The sequence below is a fragment of the Pararge aegeria genome, chromosome 9 (genome assembly GCF_905163445.1).
Source record: "Pararge aegeria chromosome 9, ilParAegt1.1, whole genome shotgun sequence".
NCBI classification, from domain to species: Eukaryota; Metazoa; Arthropoda; class Insecta; order Lepidoptera; family Nymphalidae; genus Pararge; species Pararge aegeria.
The window spans coordinates 12,886,044-12,905,338 of record NC_053188.1 but is presented as its reverse complement, the minus strand read 5'-3'; the positions used below and the strand labels follow the sequence as shown (position 1 = coordinate 12,905,338).

The 19,295-nt window shown below is 35.1% G+C and overlaps 1 protein-coding gene across 1 annotated transcript in view; it reads right to left on the bottom strand.

The window, feature by feature from the left end:
• The window catches only part of LOC120626188 (acetylcholine receptor subunit alpha-like), a 63,812-nt gene that overhangs the window by 10,679 nt on the left and 33,838 nt on the right, over positions 1 to 19,295 (bottom strand). Inside the window, exons 3-6 of the mRNA XM_039893565.1 lie at positions 16,219 to 16,399; positions 13,406 to 13,521; positions 6,310 to 6,478; positions 3,699 to 3,835 (exon numbers count right to left, since the gene is read on the bottom strand). Of these exons, the coding sequence (XP_039749499.1) occupies positions 3,699 to 3,835; positions 6,310 to 6,478; positions 13,406 to 13,521; positions 16,219 to 16,399 (603 nt within the window). The remainder of the gene's footprint in view (positions 1 to 3,698; positions 3,836 to 6,309; positions 6,479 to 13,405; positions 13,522 to 16,218; positions 16,400 to 19,295) is intronic.

Genomic DNA, 19,295 nt, shown 5'->3' with positions numbered 1-19,295 from the left:
CCCTGCTAGGGATTGATATCGGGACCGCTTAATTAAAACCATAGAGGCCGGGAAGGTCATCAAAACTATAATGATTTGCTCCTCTAAAACTATATTAAACAAGAATATAAGGTCTTAACCTTCAGGCAGCATTTCTATACTATGCAGTATTTGTATACTATTAATGTGAAAGTGATCAACCGCAACCGATCGACTTGATTTTTGGCATATAGTTAGTTAGTTAAAAAGACTGAGCGTAGCATTATCTCAACAATAGAAACAGTTCCGGTGGGATTTATAAAAAAACCGTAATACACGCGGACGAAGAAAGCGGGCATAATTATTAACTACCAAAGATCGGTAACCTTTGCTGGTTATATTACTAAGGTTTACTTACTTTATATAGCTATAGGTAATTTTCTCACTTTGTTAATTAAACCTTCCCTAAGACTAATCGCAATAATTTATCTATATAAGCTATTACACGGTTTGGTGTGAGCCTCTATCTTAAATGATAGAAGTTAATCAAGATATATGGGCTTAATTCTGCGAGCGGTGAGGATAATATAATGTACGGCAGCACCAAGCCCTTGAGTAAGCAATTTACCTACTTATTTACCCTTCCTGCAAGTGCTACCAATATCTTATTACGACTGAACGTGACTGCGTTACAGCTTGTACTAACAAGTTTATCCCTAACTATAGCATACATAAAAGGGTGTGTCTCGACTCAAGGAAAACAGGCTGAAAGCAGATTCTGAAATTTGGACAAAGCGTTGTCATTATATGTAACGTAGCGGTGCCACGTGTTAAAGAATAATGTGTTAAATAATCAAAACTACGTGGCCTTCGTATTGGAAGTGTTTGAAAACTGGATTTTTGAAATTTTTTTTTTCTTATTCTTAAATATTAATCCATACAAATATAAAAGTTAAAGTGCGTTTCTTTGTCACTGAACCTTTGTTCGGTATGATCTTGATGAAATTTGGCACACATGTAACTTGTACCCTGGACATGGATGAACGATAAAATTTATCCCGGGAAAACTGCAGGTAAAAGTTTCCCGATAGATTTAAGAAAAGTCATTAATTATATAGGTAACAAATACTATATTTTAGCGTGGCTTCATCGCTTGACTTGTTTTGGTGAAATAGTTTGAATCTCAGAAACGGCCATTGTATAGATTTTATCACGGGAAAATAAAAGCTTTCTGCGGGGTTTTTAATAACCCAAAATAAACGCGGATGAAGACTTGGTTAACAGCTGGTTAATAATATATTCGTGATCAATTTTAATTTAGGTTTTGGACTCTTGCATTCAGAATTGAGATATGGCATCGTCATATAATGTACTTGTCTCTTCTTCCTTATTAAACAGTTGATTATAGTGCAGTAAACGGTGAAAAATATTGCATCTCTCCATCTTAATAAATGAATTTTACAGATATATGATTAAAGTCACAAAAATATGAAAAACGTAATTTCAATAACCACCTCGTCACAAACCTCTAGCTGGAAAGTTACAAAACGTTATTATGTTCTTTGAACACAAAGTTATGCAATCAAATATCTGGTATAAATGCCGAATTCTAATTTATATGGAAATTCTGTGGCTTGTACCTGGCTCGACTCAGCCGTGGGTATTTAGGCGAGATTCGTGCGAACAAGGTGAACTTTTTGCTTTTCAAGTGATGTTATTCTAACGTGAAACTTTTTATTATTAAGCTAAAAGGAAAATCTTTCACGAAATTATTACCCATTTGAAAAACTCTAGATGAATGTCTAACATCAAGTTATATATCCAAAGTTACTGTTTATTTTCGTTCTCCAAAATCTCATTTATTTTGTTATGAGAGAACATGTCGCCAAGTCGACTTGACGCTCGGGTCAAGAATCACAAGTCGTAAGAGCCAACAAAAGCCTTAAATATACACACGATATACGCTTGCGAGAAATTGCTAAAGAACGTGTTACGACTTTGTAATAATCTTATTGTCTTGAGCTGAATAATATCACGAATTCGGTATACTAAAGAAATGCCACGTGACTTCTTTTTCTATCATTTATTATTTTTCTTTTTTTTTTAAATTATTAACAATGCTTAAGAATAAATTAAAAAACACTATTAAAAATTTATAAAAAAAAACTACCACTCTCCGCTTGCGGGGCTTTTGAATGCCCAAGCAACCGGTGGTCAGGGCTCCAGAGTGAGAAACCTCCTCACAATACGCGCCGTTTCAAGGACTACTGCCTTCTGTATCCGACCCTTGATCCAACAACCAAGCGAAAGCTTCTTGAGATGTTGGTCGAAGCTTTTCGCGAGAAGACCATTGACTGAAACGACTATCGGAACAACAACGGTCGACTCAACATTCCACATGGCGGTAATCTCGTGATCAAGGTCCAAGTATTTAGATACTTTTTCCTTTTCAGCTTTCACCAGATTATCGTCATGTGGAATAGTTATGTCAACAATTATTGCACGGCGCACTGATCGATCGACTAGCACTATATCAGGTCTATTAGCTGTAATATACCTGTCAGTGATAATCGTTCGATCCCAGTAGAGCAATGCACTGCTATTTTCAAGAACTGACGCTGGGTCGTACCTATAGTAAGGCATCTCAAAATCGATAAGGCCAAAGCGAAGAGCAAGTTGTTGATGAACTATCCTGGCTACTTGATTATGTCTGTGCAAGTATTCGCCGTTAGCAAGATGAGAACACCCGGAAACTATATGCCTGAGGGACTCCCCAGGACGATGACACGCTCGACATATGTCTAGAGTGCCATCTTTCATAATGTGTTTCCGGTAGTTTCTCGTCTTGATGACTTCGTCCATAATTGCACAGACAAAACCCTCGGTTTCCCCAAATAGGTCACCGAACTGTAACCAGGATACAGATGCGATTTGATCTACATCTGGACCCGACAGGGCCTTGTAGAATCTGCCATGCAACTCCTTACTCTTCCATACCGCCACACGATCTGAGTTGCTAAGTACTTTTGGCTTGCGCCAGTTCTCTTTGCCAAGGAATAGTGGAGTAAGACCCTTATCTACTGCAACGACATCCTTACACATACCCATATTCATTCTAAGAAAATGATCTCTAAGATTGCACACCTCACGATTATGAAGGTTCTTGGCATTCAGAAGACCACGTCCTCCACACTTGCGTGGGATGTACAACCTCATTACAGAGGAACGTGGGTGATGCATACGGTAAGCCGTCAACAGTTTGCGAACTTTACAGTCCAGGGTGTCTAGTTCAGTTTGAGTCCACTTTAGAATGCCAAAAGTGTATATGAGTAAGGGCATGACCGAGCTATTAAAGGCACCACGTGACTTCTTATTATTAGTTGTTTCCGATGTTTCAGTTTTTTAAAATCCCAGTAGATCTTTTTCCTTTAAAACAGGTACTCAACCCTACCCATGGGTAGGGTTGAATATTCTGTATGAATGATTATTATATCGAAATAAAAGATCAAAAATTGTTTCTAATACTAAAAGGATAACAACCATTATCGCAAAAATAAAATGCAAGTTTCAGCCCGCGACAAAAAGTATTTGTCATCCTGAATACTAATTAAAACTCAATTATATTGCAATAAGGATGATATTTAATCGCATGACATATAACGCTTTTTGGTTACGTGACATAAACATTATTTTTAAACCTCGTTAAAAATAAAGGCATCATTTAATAACAAAATGCTTACCTTATTGATACCAATATCATTGCAAAAATGAGATATTTTCCAAGTAGAGGCACTACGAGCGACGTCGGAGGAATAATCTCCACTACCAGCAGGAAGAACACGTGCAGACTGATCAAGATTGAAATCGAAAGCGTTACCTGTGTAAAAAATCATATTTTTAGGCTGCGTACACATCTCGCCGTAGAACGGAAAGTAAAGGTCGTTTTTGAGCAAACACTAATTATAAACACTAATACGAAGGAAACACGAAAAAGTTATTAGGTATTTATATAATAACGTGTTATTATTCATTGACATTCTTCTTATTATACTTGCATGAAAACAAATTGCATAGTGAGATTATGTATATGAGTGTCTAGGTGATAAATAGATTAGCGCATTAAAATTATTAATTACCAGAATTTTGTAATATATAAAACTAAGGTCATTGTAAGTACTTAATAGATTTTATTAGTACCTATAATAGTACATATAATATATAAAATAAATGAAATTTTGTTAACTTGAATGACACATGGATATATATTTTTTAACTGTTTTGGTTTTCAAACCAAAGTACTTACTGAATAGAATTCGATGAAATTTTTGGGAACTGTGATTGATCGTAAAAATCTAGCCTAGCGAGGTAACATCTCAGAACAACATTTTAAATACCCGTATTGATTTGTCCTTAATTATACTTCTATATTAATAATACAAATAGGCAAGATTTTATTTTAAGTATCTTTTTTATGTTTTTGATAAATTTAAAACTATTTAATATATTTTAAATATTCCTTTGAACAAAGAAAACTATTAATATTTTGATTATTTTTTGTGTTTGTGAAAGAATGATTTAAATCGGTACATTAGTTTCAGAGTCATCATTACAAACAAACAAATAAATGATTCCACTTTATATTAGTTTACATAGAAGTATTGATTGGACTAAATATAGAAGAATGTATACGACCAAGTTGCCTTATTTGAAATTCTAAAAAACGGAAAGTAGAACAGCAAAAATTATGTTTTTTTTCACCGACTATAAAATGATGTCATTTAATACTACGCTGTAGGTAGAGATAATGTAAAATTGGAACTTTCTTGATATTTGCAGAGAACAATTTTTTTTAGGCTTTTTATTTGGTCAATTTGAAATAATGTCTTAGTTATAATAGTGAACTGCTTCTAACCTTTTACAAAATATTGCTTTTAACAAAGCCGGGAACTTAATAGTTGAGAAGTTCTGGCACATCACCTTCTGCTCCTTTATTGTGACGAGCATAAATTTCTCACTTTCTATATACTATAACTGAAGCGCAACCCATAGAATAATTGTAACTATATAGTTTCGGTGGCCATCCGTGGCCTACATCATCAGTTTCACTTGACTAAATTGTGCTTTTCGTAAGAGAATGCTACAGTTACATGAAAACATTTTTTGGTTCTTTCGATTTTTCCAGGATCGTTCGAATAGATCTTCACCGAATTAAAATGGGACCGCTTATATAGGTATGACATCACAAACAAATAAACATCAAAACCGGTATATAATTGGCGGAAAATTCGCGTTACAAATACCTCCTCCTTTTTTCAAGCCAGTTGAAAACATTATATTAATTAATCTACATATCAATTTATCTAAGCCTCTATCTCTATAGAGAGAGGGGTAGTTCTTGATATCTTCATATCAAGAATCATCCCTCTCTCTTTCTTAGGAGGGGGTTGCCATCGATGTTTGCGAGTCAAAGTACAGGCGCTGTTGTCGTCTATTTGTTTACAATTCGTCGCGCAGTCTTTGATGGCAGAAAACATTGCAAGTAAATATATAAGCGGATAGCTAGAACGAGACTTCTCATTTAACAATAATGAATATACGCTTCTCTATAATATTAATTCAACATTTTCAACTATTGGGTTTACCGTCGAATTCTATTCACCTATGTATAAAATAACTAACCAAGATAACGTTATTATAACGAAGTAAAATAAAAACTTCGAGCTTTAAATTTCCCTCAATTGTCTCGATTAGGGACGCCCAAATCGGTTGAGGGCGGCCCTCGAGGTGGTCCAGTGGTTAAGAATAATATTACAATCCTTCATAAACTAACCCTCCGGCTCCCCTTGCCGAGAATCATTGGAAGAGTTTCTCTTACGAAACGAAAATAATGATTCCTACACTGTCTCCACTTTACGCTTTTTCTGGTGCATTTACTTGATAAAGTGGTATTAAGCTATTATTAAGATGAATTTGAATTTAGAATGAATACATTTTAACTGTTCATCACAGAAAAAATCATGAAGCAAGCTAGAAAAAGGTTCAACATGTGACCACTTTATAGCGATTTCTTTCAAGCAACCGAAGGCTTAAAATGACATAGCTATGCCATAGATAGCTATTGATATAAGGTTATTGGTGCGATAGGAGTATATATATTATTTTATTAAAAAAAAAAATGTTTATCAACATGTTTACAGTGCAATTAAAAATTATAAGTACTACTCAAACTTAGCTAAAAACTAAGCATTTAAAGTTTTGAAAAATTAAGAAAGCTTTATGTCTTTTCATAAAAGATCTGGTTTCAGAGATAGGACTTTTAGAGCTATATTGTACAATGAGTTTCTATCTTACCTTTTCGCCGCTATCTGAAGGCAAGTAGAATGTGAGGACAGTTAGAAAAGAGATTCCCATGCAGGGGATGATGATGTTGACTGTGTAAAACAGCGTTTTCCGCCGCATTGTTATATTGAATGTGATGTCCAAGTACGGCTCATCGCAGCACGTGTAGAATTTCTCGTTTCTGTCCAATAGAAAAACAACATAATAATAATAAAAACGTATGTATATAGATCGGGCTGACTGAAACCATCCCTATCGTTATTCTGCGAGTGGTTTATCCCAGTCAGCTCACCATCTGAGGCGAATGGGTTTCTGTGGTAGTTCGCTGCCTAGTCAAGATGCAGAAAGCGGTGTTGCTGGTCTCACAGTCCGCCGGTTTCTTAATCTGTCCCCCCGATCCCCTTACTCCCGGTCGGTCCCGGTCTCCCCTGCCGGGATGTAGTCCTCCGCCCGGTACATATATGTATTTACTTAATGTGCATCTAACATTATTTATCTAAGTGAGTGCATTTATATTAGGTTCAACTTTTTCAATAAAAAAATATTTTTTATTAATTTTTTATATTTTTTTTTAAATAACTTACACTGTTGAAAATAAAAATAAAAATAAATGATAGTTAAGAATAATAATAATATTATTGATTTTGGTAACTAAGCCAATTTCAGCTTTTAAACTACTGTTAAACAGAATAAATTCGAACATAAATTCAACTTCGCCCTTGACTGCAATCTCACCTGCTGTTAAGTGACGAGGCAGTTTCATTAAGCCTACCCCTAATCGTACCGGAACGCTATATCGCTTAGCGGCACGTCTTTGTTGGTAGGGTGGTAACTAGATACGGTAGAGGCCTCCCACCAGACAAAAAAATACGTTAGATATTAAAATGAATAAATCTAAATCTATGTATACAAAAGAAAGTTGTGTTATTTACACCATTTATAACTCAAGAACGGCTTGACCAATTTTTATGATATTTGATTTTTTGGATTCCTCTTAGACCGGATTAAGATAGTAAGTATTAAGTATATACAACATTCATAAAAAAAAAATGATCAGCGGTACGAAGTTCGTCGGGACAGCTAGTAAACTATAAAATGTAGGTATAATACGGTTACAAATTCAGTATCTGACTCCAGGCAACCTTACTTGTTTGTAGTGTTTGTAGATTGGAGACTAGTATCTATCTGTTTATGTCAAAGAAATAGTTCATTGCTTTACAAAGTCCTAAAAATTACATATAGAAACCCCACAAATTACATATAGACACACCACAGGACACTAAGATTACACTACGTGCCGTCCGGTCAACGTGTATGCATAAAATGTACAACTTAAGAAAACGAATAAAATTTGGACGGGTTTTTTTTTTCAAAAACGCAAAAACTACGAGTTGTTATATATAAGTTTGAAGTGTCTGTCTGTGTTTCTGTGTTTTGAATCAATTTACATTTTGTTTTTATTTTGTTTGAAAGGTGAATTAGTCAGATTTGTCCTTAGCTATATGTTTGATGAAAATCGGTCCGAGATGGCCGCCGCCACAAAATGGCAGATAACATAGTTTTTCACAACTCCCTCAACAAAGGTATGAAAGCTAAAAACTTCAAAATATGACAGATCAATGTTCTGGATTGATGAAGAAAGTGGAGCGATGAATGGTACCTAGGAACTCACGAATAATTTTTTATTTAGTTTTAGTCATGTTCTAATTATCTCGGGATTATTATTAAGTTAATTTTAACATTATAAACTATTCATCTGACTGTAGATTACAATGATTCCAAAAACAAAGTTCTCATACAATCCTTCAACCACCTACGCGGTTATTTAAACGTGAAACTGACCTTTTAACGAGGCCCTTTCTTTGAATAATGTGAGACTTAAATACAATATTCCAACCCACTTTTATTCTTTAGAGGATAAAAAATAGTAGTCTAGGTACTTTCTGCATGAATTCTAACTTGCCTTATGTAGTAAAACCTGTGGAAATTCGTTAAGTTCAGATTTTTGTTTTTTATTTTATTTTATCAGACCACTGACAGAGTTGATATAATAAACTGTGTCGCAACCATGTCGTCAACCTCCAACAAATGCAGTAGGTACCAAAAATACAAAATAGTTTTGAATATTGCCCTGGGCAAATAGAAAACATATTCAGTTTTTAACAAACAAGAATTCATTTCAAATAACTCCTTACAAAGATAACTCCTAATATCTTTTGAAAATAAGTATAATCTGCGGTTAAAAGCTTAATATTCAAAAAACCATTTACATTTACAAATGTTATCATATCGTCAGATGTGTATCTAATATTATACTCACAATGTGTCAGACCTTAAATTTTATGTGTCAGGAGACGAGTAAATATGAGCATGCATAAGCAATTTTGTAGAGTGGCTCGTAAAAACATTAGATGATGTTATGAACTCATAAATACTTAAATTACATAAAGGTCATATATAAAATGGCCCACCGACCCCTAACGTAGCGGGCCTACTCTATAATATATCCCATGTCCCTGTGAGCCTAGCCATTTAATAACATAAACAGTAATATAATAAATTATGTTATATATAGTTAGTAGATTGTTTAGCTAATGTGTAAAAAATAAATATTTTCTTATTTGTTTTAAAAACATAGGTAACCTTACAAAAAGCGACCTTTGTGGCGAAAAAATAACGCTACTATAGCACTTGTACATTAACCGCATATTGTCATAGATACTGGGATCATCAATATAAATTTTTAGGGTATATCATTTTATAACAAATTACCAGAAAAAATCCTCGAGATGTCTCTCAATAAGTTCAAAGTTTAAATAAAACGTAAGCTTAAAGAAAAATCCGATTATAATATAAGGGTTACATTTATGATAAAAACGCTAAATATTAATTCGACTGTGAGATGGTGATAACTGTGGGCTCTTCTTTGACCAGGGCGCGTTTGAAACCCTCTTAGCTTTAGTTTTAAGTTAACGAATTTAGTAATCACCATCATCTTACATTAGTGGTAACATGTTATATATATATGAAAGTTTCTTAAGTGCCTGTGATAAGGTCTTCATGAATAAGTCACTTCTGAATTTGAATGTAATAAATTCAGTATTTAAAGAAGATAGGTATCCTCCAGCAGGGAATTTGTGTTTGTAATTCAAAATAAGAAAATGGGCTACTCATGTACAAATCATTAAAACCGAACATATATGTGAATATATGTCATCTAATGATAACCGCCCAGATATAAACTGAAACGAGGTACATAATTGAAAAAATGATACGAAGCCATTATCAAACCATTTCCATTGTCAGTGTTGTGTGTAGGAAGAGTTTAGTCAAGAATAGCTAGAAAACGAGTGAGCAGGAAGCCTTGGAGAAATACTGTACCGCATAATGCGGCCCTTACATAAAATTCCAAGTTCCAAGCCTTAAGTATAACTTTGAAGCTAACTTACTACTCCCAGCTTAATATGTGCTCACTTATTAGTTAAGTTAGATAAATATGTTGCGGAAAGCGAACGTCGTTAAATACTTAATAAGTTTCTCATTTTGTCGTGTGTGGTATGACGGCTATCACAAGCCCGTCATATAAAAGGGTATATATATTGAGTCTGGGCCCATATAGTCTGCCTTTACCGCTCTGATAAATAAGAAGTGGTCGTAATAACTTCCGTGACAGATTCCGAAGTTGTCACATTAAATACATGTAAATGCTACACTTCATTAGGTTTGAGCAGACCCAACATTAGTAGATACCAGATGTAAGTAATTCGGTGGCCGTAATGATTCTCTAGATAAGATATTAGACTAGTTTCTGTTTTCATATAGGCAATACACTAACTAGGTATAGTATTTTAAGATTAAAGTAATAGCTAATGGCTTGGTGTGGGATGTACGTTGATAGGTTACGACGTAACCTCTTCACGTCACCGTTACGACCTGGAAGCTAACTTGTACAGTTTCAGTACAATTTCGCGGTTCAGATATCTTTGATGGTTAGGTAAATGCTTTCTTCAAACCTACCTCTGCCTTTAGGGTACTTATCGACCAAAGGATTAAGAAACTCGTGTTAAGCAAACTTATCAATTAGAGTAAGAGAAGTGTGAATGTATAAGTAACGCTCTTTTATTTTATTCTTCAATTTAAAATAATGTCAACATTTAGTGGCCAGCAAAAATCTTAGATGGAAATATAACAAAGAATTGCGAGCGGTATTGTGGGGATATTATTGAAGAACTTTTGTATCGCCATTCAGAATGAACAATAAAGCGGTGAAACCTATTTTATTGTCCCGTTTACACCAGATCGAAACGAAGTCAATCGCAAATCAGTCGCAAACTCCATACAAAAATTATAAATACACAGTATCGTAGAGGCATACTAGTGCATTGGAAAATCGGGACATATGCTTTCCAAGTTTAACAGAACAGCCATTAATTTTACCTGTGTCTCAGTATTCTACACAGTCCTATACACACATCAGAAGCGCTTTCCTCTCTCATTTTTTATACGCACTGCCCTAGAATGTCCTTCCGGAGTTTACTTGCCTAGCCTTGTATAACCTTTACACCAAGAATAAACAAAATCAGATTTGTTCACCCCTCTTGTAATGAAAAAATTTATATTTCCAAAGCTTGTTCATTTTAAATAAGGTTGAACAAGTATCATTTACAACTATTCCATAGCATTAGATTAGTCGCAACATAATAAAGATAGTTTTTATTATTTTTATATCGTAAGCATAAAAAATAACTGCGATCATAATATGTATGGTTGGAGCGCATAGGTGGGTAATCTCCACCTATTATCCCACAGGCACATGCACCTCATAGCAGAGAGGGGATCCAATTTTTATACCCGCTTTCGCTTCTCGCTTTTTATATGAGCGGAGGGGATACAATTTTTATACCCGGCCAATGGCTTAACATGCTCTCTTAGCTATGAAAAAAGCTAATAACTCTAAATAGAGACCTCTCACTATACCTTCGAATTAAGTTTTAATAAAAAGGGGTGTTTATCTCTCTCGGGGACTCTCCAGTCTCCCGTCGTGACCACGTGGGTCCATGCAACTGGGTCGAAATATCGACAAATTCAAAATATGATCGTGGTATGTACCCGTTGAATTATACTTAAGAAATGTTGATTAACCACGAAAATCTTAGTTTAAAATCTTTAAGGGGTGTTTAATTCTGTCCATTGTTGCAAGGTTAACAACAGTAGACGATAACGTATAAACGAGGCATAAAAGTATTTCTCCAGATATTTATTATCTGCTATATTGCAAATATTATAGTCCAGCTAATATAATATGCGATCATTACAAGCTTTTATGAATCATGAGCACTGTAATAAATTGCCCTAAAAGTAGCGTTCTTTCATACATAATAGGTACTAAACATATTTCTCTAGCCAAGCCAAATATTGTGGTGCTGATTGCGATGACCTTGGGCACCACATAAGTTATATATTTTTAATTAAAAATATACCGTCTGTACAAGAAGGTATAGTACTTAAATTACTTAATTTATTTATTTATATTATTGTATATTATTAAAACAATATTGATTCTACAAAGAACTAGACAAATTGCTAATTAAAAAAAGAAAAGTAGACAGTTTGTTCAAAAAAGACCAAGCTATAATATTAACTCAAAAATAAACGAAAGTATGATGCCGATAATACAGGTATACCTAATAATATAAAGCTGAAGAATTTGTATATTTGAGCGTGTTAATTTTAGGAAGTACCTACTCGTTTCAGTTCCTTAGTATTTTATTTTTGAATTTAAAGCGAATCAACGCGGTGTTGGTCCTAGTGAAATAAGTAAAAATTCTTAAGTTTAATCTAGAAACTTTAATGAAGTCGTCAAAGTGTAGGTAGCTATCTTGTCAGCCTTTTTCGCGTTTTGTAGGGTGCGCGAGATAAAATCTAATCTCATTTATGCCGTGAAGCTATCCCCGCCTGCCATTACATAAAATGAAAGAAGCATTTTTTTCGCTTTCGTCAAAATATTAAATTTGCAATATTATTAAATCTAGATTTAAGTAAACCTTCGTATCTTTGAACAGAAGTCGCGTCGTCATTTTTATATGCTTTATAAGTTTCACGCAGTATTTTTATTAATATAGACCAACTTTATAAAATTAAAACACTGGCTAACTGTCAGATAGCTCACAAATTCCTAGTACAATATATTATGGAGGTAAGAGAATTAGGGATAATAAAAGGGAGGGGAGGAATGTAATTTCAAGCTTCTTTTTTTTTGGTTTTTATCTAAAAATTTGTCAACCCTCGTTATTTGTAATGACATGTACTCATATTTACCCGTGTATGTGTGTGCGTGTGAAAATATGTGTGATTTAAATCGTTGAAAATTATCAAGGACATTAATCTTTTCTCCGTTGTGTAATCCGCGACCCCTTTTTATCTTAAATGTAGTTTTCTACATTTGCGATAGCAGTAGTGATAAGATGCAGCAGATGTTAGGAGTATTTTTTACAGTACTTTCAGTTATTTATCTTAAACTTTTTATCATAAGAAAGAATGGTGGATTAAAGTTAACTTTTATTATAATGTAATATTTAATATAGTTTAGTTTTATTATAATAATCAGAAAAAAAAACTATTTTCTAGTGGTACCCTGCAGGGTACTTCATCAGTGTACAACTTCTGATCAGTTTTCTGGTTTTCCCCCCGAGTTGTATCGCTTTCCGAAAATTGGGCTACAAATGTAGAAAATGAGTTATTAAACTAGACTGAGTGAGACCTTTGAGCTGGAATTTTTATAAATAAAACCTTTAACGTAATATTATAATCTACCATTTTGTTATCAAGTTAACTTGAAAAATAGCGAAGCTCCGTATTCAAAATATGTATTTATAATCGATATTTAAAAGGTGTATTTAACTAAACAAGTGATAGATAGAGTTCTACAGAATGTTCTCAAAGGAGTGTGAAGTCCGCACTGGGCCAGCGTGGCGGACTACGGCTTTAACCCCTTCTAATTGTGGGAGGAGACCCGAGCCTTGTAGTGGGCCAATAATGGGTTGATATGATGATGATGATGAAAATGAAATCTAATGAAATAGTATTCCGAGAATAGAGTTTTACGAACCTTACAGCAGGCACTTCTAAGATATCCCATTCTACGGACATGTAAAACTCCGACAGGTCCACCCCGACTGACACCACGTTACTGCCTGCCTGCTCATCCATGTGTCTGAGGTCCACCTGTGCACACAACCTTATTCCAATATTTAAACGTATTTCGTAAAATTTTTAAATCAAGGCCCACTGTTAATGAAGAGTTACGGGTAAAGATTGAATAAAACTTTATAATTTAATTCAATAATAAAGTAAATGTTACCGAACTCGCTGAAGGCATGACGAATAGGTAATGTTTCGGGAAAAACATTACATTTAAGTAATCCTTCATTAAAATCTAGAAAGTAAAACATTAAATTAATTTATATAGATTGAAGTGTTGATATTATATGAAACTAATTTGTGTTTCCAAGAAAAAAATTTTGCGAAATTAATTTTCTTAGGGATGAAACTGTAGGGCCTTGAAAATCATAAAAATAAATATAAATTTGAAACACAGAATATAAAAATTATATTATAATGCCACAACACAGACATACCTACTATTTGGCAACAATATTGTAATACGCTTTTACTTTAAAAAAATATATAAACAGCATGGTTACTTTTACTTAGAGCGAACAATGAATGTTTATTTAAGTATGGGAACATTTTAATAATTCCATCATATTTACTTCTTAACTTCGTGAAAAATATCGATGGTATTTCGTTGCTTGCTCCGTGGTAAACTTGTTTTATTCATCATAACTTATAAGTTAATATTTTATTTTATTATGGGTTAGTTCATTAATATTATTGCATTGATTTATCAGTTTAGTTTTATCATACATACTCCCTGTCACACAATGTGAACCTGTACAAAAAAGGAAAACATTCTGAAATCGGTAAAAGTTTAAATCGCAACTTAAAGTACTAAGACGCCTTTTCATCTTACCACAGAGTGTGTCAAGTATCTGTATTGACTCAGTTTAATATTATTTTAGACCACACGTAACAACAATATGACGGAGTCATGCGATTTAACAATAACGCGAAACACAACACCTAAAACAATAATTGTTACGAGCTTTTAGTTTTCGACGAGTAATGACAGAGGCCACCTTAAGAACCTTTTCAGTAACATTGGTTTATCGTGTAATTCGCCATTATGACGCACTCCATTGTCTCATGTCTGTGACTCGTCAAAATACAAGGAGAACGGAAGCACCGGCTCCGCCGCGAATGTGTGTGTCGCGCGATGCGGCCAAATGTCGCCAGTGTTAGTCGCGGAGAGGCGAAGCCGCGTGTTTGTCCTTCCGCTCAGCGCCCTACCGCAACAACGCCTCACTAAATGCTAACTCGATGCTAACACAATTCATTGACACTCTTGCACTGCTATGAAAACTAAGCACAGACGTTGTTGCAATAAGGTGTAAGCGTTATTTTGTGTAGCGGGTGCATGCAAGATCGTTTCGTCCAATGAAACTTTATTGATTTTACTTTCGTTGGACGAATGGATCGCTCTAATGTTGGCGGCTAACTTTTATTGTGTATCGTTTTCTTTTGTTTTAGTTTTGTGATGACAAGACGCTCATGCAATGGTCAGCGACACCGAATTCTTACAGCCACTAATGTCGCTAATAGGGAAAGGTATAAAATATGCTATAAGATGACCGTTAATGCTCAAAAGTACAACGAGCCAAGATGTGAAGGTAATCCAGACGCTGTGTTGTGCTTTAACTGTCCGCGTGTATATTTTGTGTACAAGCTGTGTATACGTGGTAACCACTGGTGGCCATTAGCCGTCGTGATCGGGAATGCAATTGGTTTGGAGCCAAGCTGGAGTCATGCAGTGAGTATTGGTGTGTAACACAGAGGAGGCATGCAACAAGCATTCGTGTCAACTGTTTGTGTTATCGAGAGTGTGTAAGGCGCGAGCGGAGCCAGCTAAAGGGAGAGCACGGGAGAAAACCGTTCCACACGATTAATACTATTTTGATGTATTAAAGATAAAATTAAGATTCGGGCGCCATTCAGTCATTCGGCACAACTCTGCCCAAGATTCTGCAATGTTCGGCTGTGTCGATGCTGTACACCCTGCGGACTTCGCCCGCAACATATATTTTTGCGTGGAATGATTTTAGTTTGTAGGACGTAAGGAAGGGAGTAAATCGAATGACGTTGCATCCCATATCACCTGACATGTAAAATTTTATACCTTTCCGTGTCGAGCGAGGTAGGCCGTTCGAACTAAGTGGAACCGATCGTGGATATTCTGGAGCAATCGTGGACACGCACGTTGAGATACTGCTACGCCACATACTTAAAACATCACCACGTGATTAACTTGCAACATTTCACAGCTAAGGAGTGAACCGGAGGCGGCGAGCGGGCGTTCGCACGCGCGCTCATCGCCTTTTGAGCTAGCGCCATCGTGAACAGTCTATACGCTCACACTGTATCAACATACCACACGATTAGAAAAACAATATTAATTACACGACGAAAAACGTTCGAGCCAACAAGCTACTGCATGGACACGGCCTGAGCGCGGGCCCTACGCTACGGCCCGCGCGCGCGGCTCCAAGCGGCGTACAGCGGGGCGTCACCTTGAAGCCGTCATACGTCCAGCTGCCTAACTTAAGCACACAGGTTTGCACGTCGTAAGGAAAGAACTCGACGTCGATCGAGCAGGACGACTTATACACTGCGGGCGGCTGCCACACCACCATGCCGTTGTGGTACACCGTGGCTTTAGTCATCAGCGTCACCTCGTAGTTGCCGTCAGCGCTGCGGACAAACAACGCGGTCAGCCAGTGTAGTGGGGAGGGCCCGATAAATTACCTTAAATCCGTCGTAAGTCCAGCTACCGAACTTAAGAACGCACGTTTGCTCGTCGAAAGGAAAATATTCCACATCTATTTCGCAGGAAGACTTGTAAATCGCGGGCGGTTTCCATTCGACCAGCCCTTGGTGATAGATGGTCGCCTTGGTCGCCAACGTTACCTCGAAGTTGCCGTCGGCACTGCAATATTAATGCACATTTACAAGCCGGAACGCGCCTTGTATGTACCTATGTCCTTTGTTTCACGAATGTGTGTTCTGTGATCATCGGTGGCGGCGTCGATTGCTTACATGTTCGTCAACGCATGTAAGTAGTTCAATGTGTGGGTACCTATATAATAATCACATAAGAGATATCAAAACGAATTAAGTTATTTCCCCAGTCATAAGATTTAGGTACTGTTACATTTAGGTACTGTGTTTACGTTTATGATTTATCATATAGTGGTTTAAATACAACTCTAACTAAACTTAATCATAATTTAAATGAAATACTGATGAGTTTGAGACAACAGGAGACTTAATTAACAACTTACATATTTACATAACCATTGAATTTATACTAAAATCTGAGTTGAATGTAGAATGTAAATGACATAGTCGTGTTAATTTTTTTGTAATTGTGTGTAATAAAATTCAATTATGTTTTGATGAATTAACATAACTTAAAATATTCCATGTATGGTAAATTTATAAAAAGTTTATATCATGTTTTTCTCATAATTTATCTTACTCGGAATCATATCCATCTTGTCAAATTCAACAACCTAAACCTATGTCAAGGGTAATGAAATTGTGACGGAAGAGAAAATCTTTGAATAACAATTATCGAACAGCGCTTAGGCAATATAATACTTTGCAAAATCAGGCAATTTTAACGTGTTCTGAGAAATTAGTTAAATAGGAGAGAAGAGAAGTAGCAAGATTATTGATCATTTTTCGAAGTCCATTTTTGCGGGGCGCGGCGATTGGCAAGGAGTAAATTACGAAAACTAACAGATTCTTATTTTAATAAAATGCTTTATGAGATACGTCATCATAATATTAGCGTTGGAAATGTTAAATAAGATATGAATATTAATTAATAGAGTAAGTAGTTGTATAGGTTATTTGTAACAATTTTTATTTTAACCAATTGTCAATTTAGTCAGGTGAAATAATATTGTTATGCCTAGTTACCGGCGACTAAATTTTTATTACAAGGAACCTCTTTGAAAGTTAGGTAAACTTTCTTCCGATTAGACGAGATTGAAAACTTGGTCACCATTGACATACTTTATTTTTAGTATCACACACATTCCGGGCTCGTAAGTTGATAAAACAGTATAGTTATGTTATGTATAAGAAACATAATATAATAAGTTAGATGTTAGGATTAACTTCCGAATGGTTTAGTATTATATCATACGATTGCTCAGTGATACTGATGGTATTTGCAATTTAAGCCGAAACTTTGTGGTTATTCCACAAAAACATTCCCAAGTCTGTGGAAATCGGTGTTAGTGGTAAAAAATTCCAAAACCAAAACAACAAGCCAGACTTCAAGCTTGGAGAAGATATCTTGTGCGCAGGTACCGTGGGGTAGGAACGAAAAGAAAACATAATAAATAGGAAACAATTAATTTATAAAATTAAATTCCTACTCCGCATAGATTAAATGCCATTATGAATTTTTCTATGAAACATTAAAACAAAAAAATATCTGTGTAGAAAGTTGATAGTTGTAGAGTAATTTTTTTTTAATAAAATTTTGCAAAACAAAAAATTTAAAGTTTGAACGTTTTAAGATATAAAAGCTTCGATACACCCCTAATACACACTAATGCACGATCAATAACGCATTCATCCACGGGTTACTAGAAATATGAAAGAGCGCTAAACCTCCATCTATTCAGCAAATGATTTGATACGAGTGACTCTTTATTGGCAACGTTTAACGTTTATACGTTTAAGAGTGTGGCTCGGAAAGGTTCAATACATCCAAAAATCCATTACAGATAGGGTGCGTAAATAATTCAATTTCAGGTTTAAGACGTAGTATTGTCTTTGTCTGATGGAGGAGCAGTGCGTATTTCTACACACCACAATATGTACGCTACATATATAGATTTAAAAAGTAACTTGTTAAATGATTGATGGCTAAACTTGCCCACAAAATAAAATTTACATTAGATGTGAATGTGTGTGTAGTTTCAGAAAAAGTTTTGTAATGAAAAAATAGTTGAAAGGAAAGAAAAATATAGAGCATATTGATCCACAGTTTTATAATGGCTTGTAGAGAAGCTATGCGAGGGCACAAAAAGGAAAAATCGCACTAGAGTATCAGAGCAGACCGTGACCCGGATAAGGCATTTCTAATAGTACATAGTGCGGGCAAGCGGGACACGGAACTAAAACATTGCAAAGTATGACCAGGGCTGAGGAAAATGTATTGCTCATACATTTGCTTCAATTTAAATACAAATTAAAAAATACGTATTTCTATTTCAATTACTTTTCATTCCAATAGGTACTGCCCCACCCTGATGCCTGTATAGATAATAAACTAAAAAAAGTTGGTTGTAAAATTTACTCTCTGCCATCTACATCTCATATTGAATGATTCACGTATTAAACTTCTTTTGAATGTTGAAAATATTTCTTAGGAAGTGTTTACTATAGCTGTTTACTTTAATGTAAGCATACGTAATTGTATATTTCGTTCTATAATGAAAAGGTGCATTAGAAAGTGCGAGGAAACTGAAAGAAAATACATTAGGTACTTTTTAACTTCATTAGAAAATATTATCAAGAGTGTATCAGTGGAAAGTTTGTTAGTGATGAATATTTTTTAACAACGCTTAAAAGTATAGATTTGATATTAAACTGACTGTTGCCCGCTTTCTTCGTTGTCGTTTATTACATTTATTTTACAAATTCCTTGGGAAGCGTTGGTTTTCCTGTGATAAATTACTATTTATACTACTATTACCCACATGTGCCTGTGCTACTCTCCATCCTTCATTAACTAACTTAATTCCAAAATTAAATAGATTGGTTGCTTAGTTAGGTGGTAATGTAAGAGCAAACAAACAATC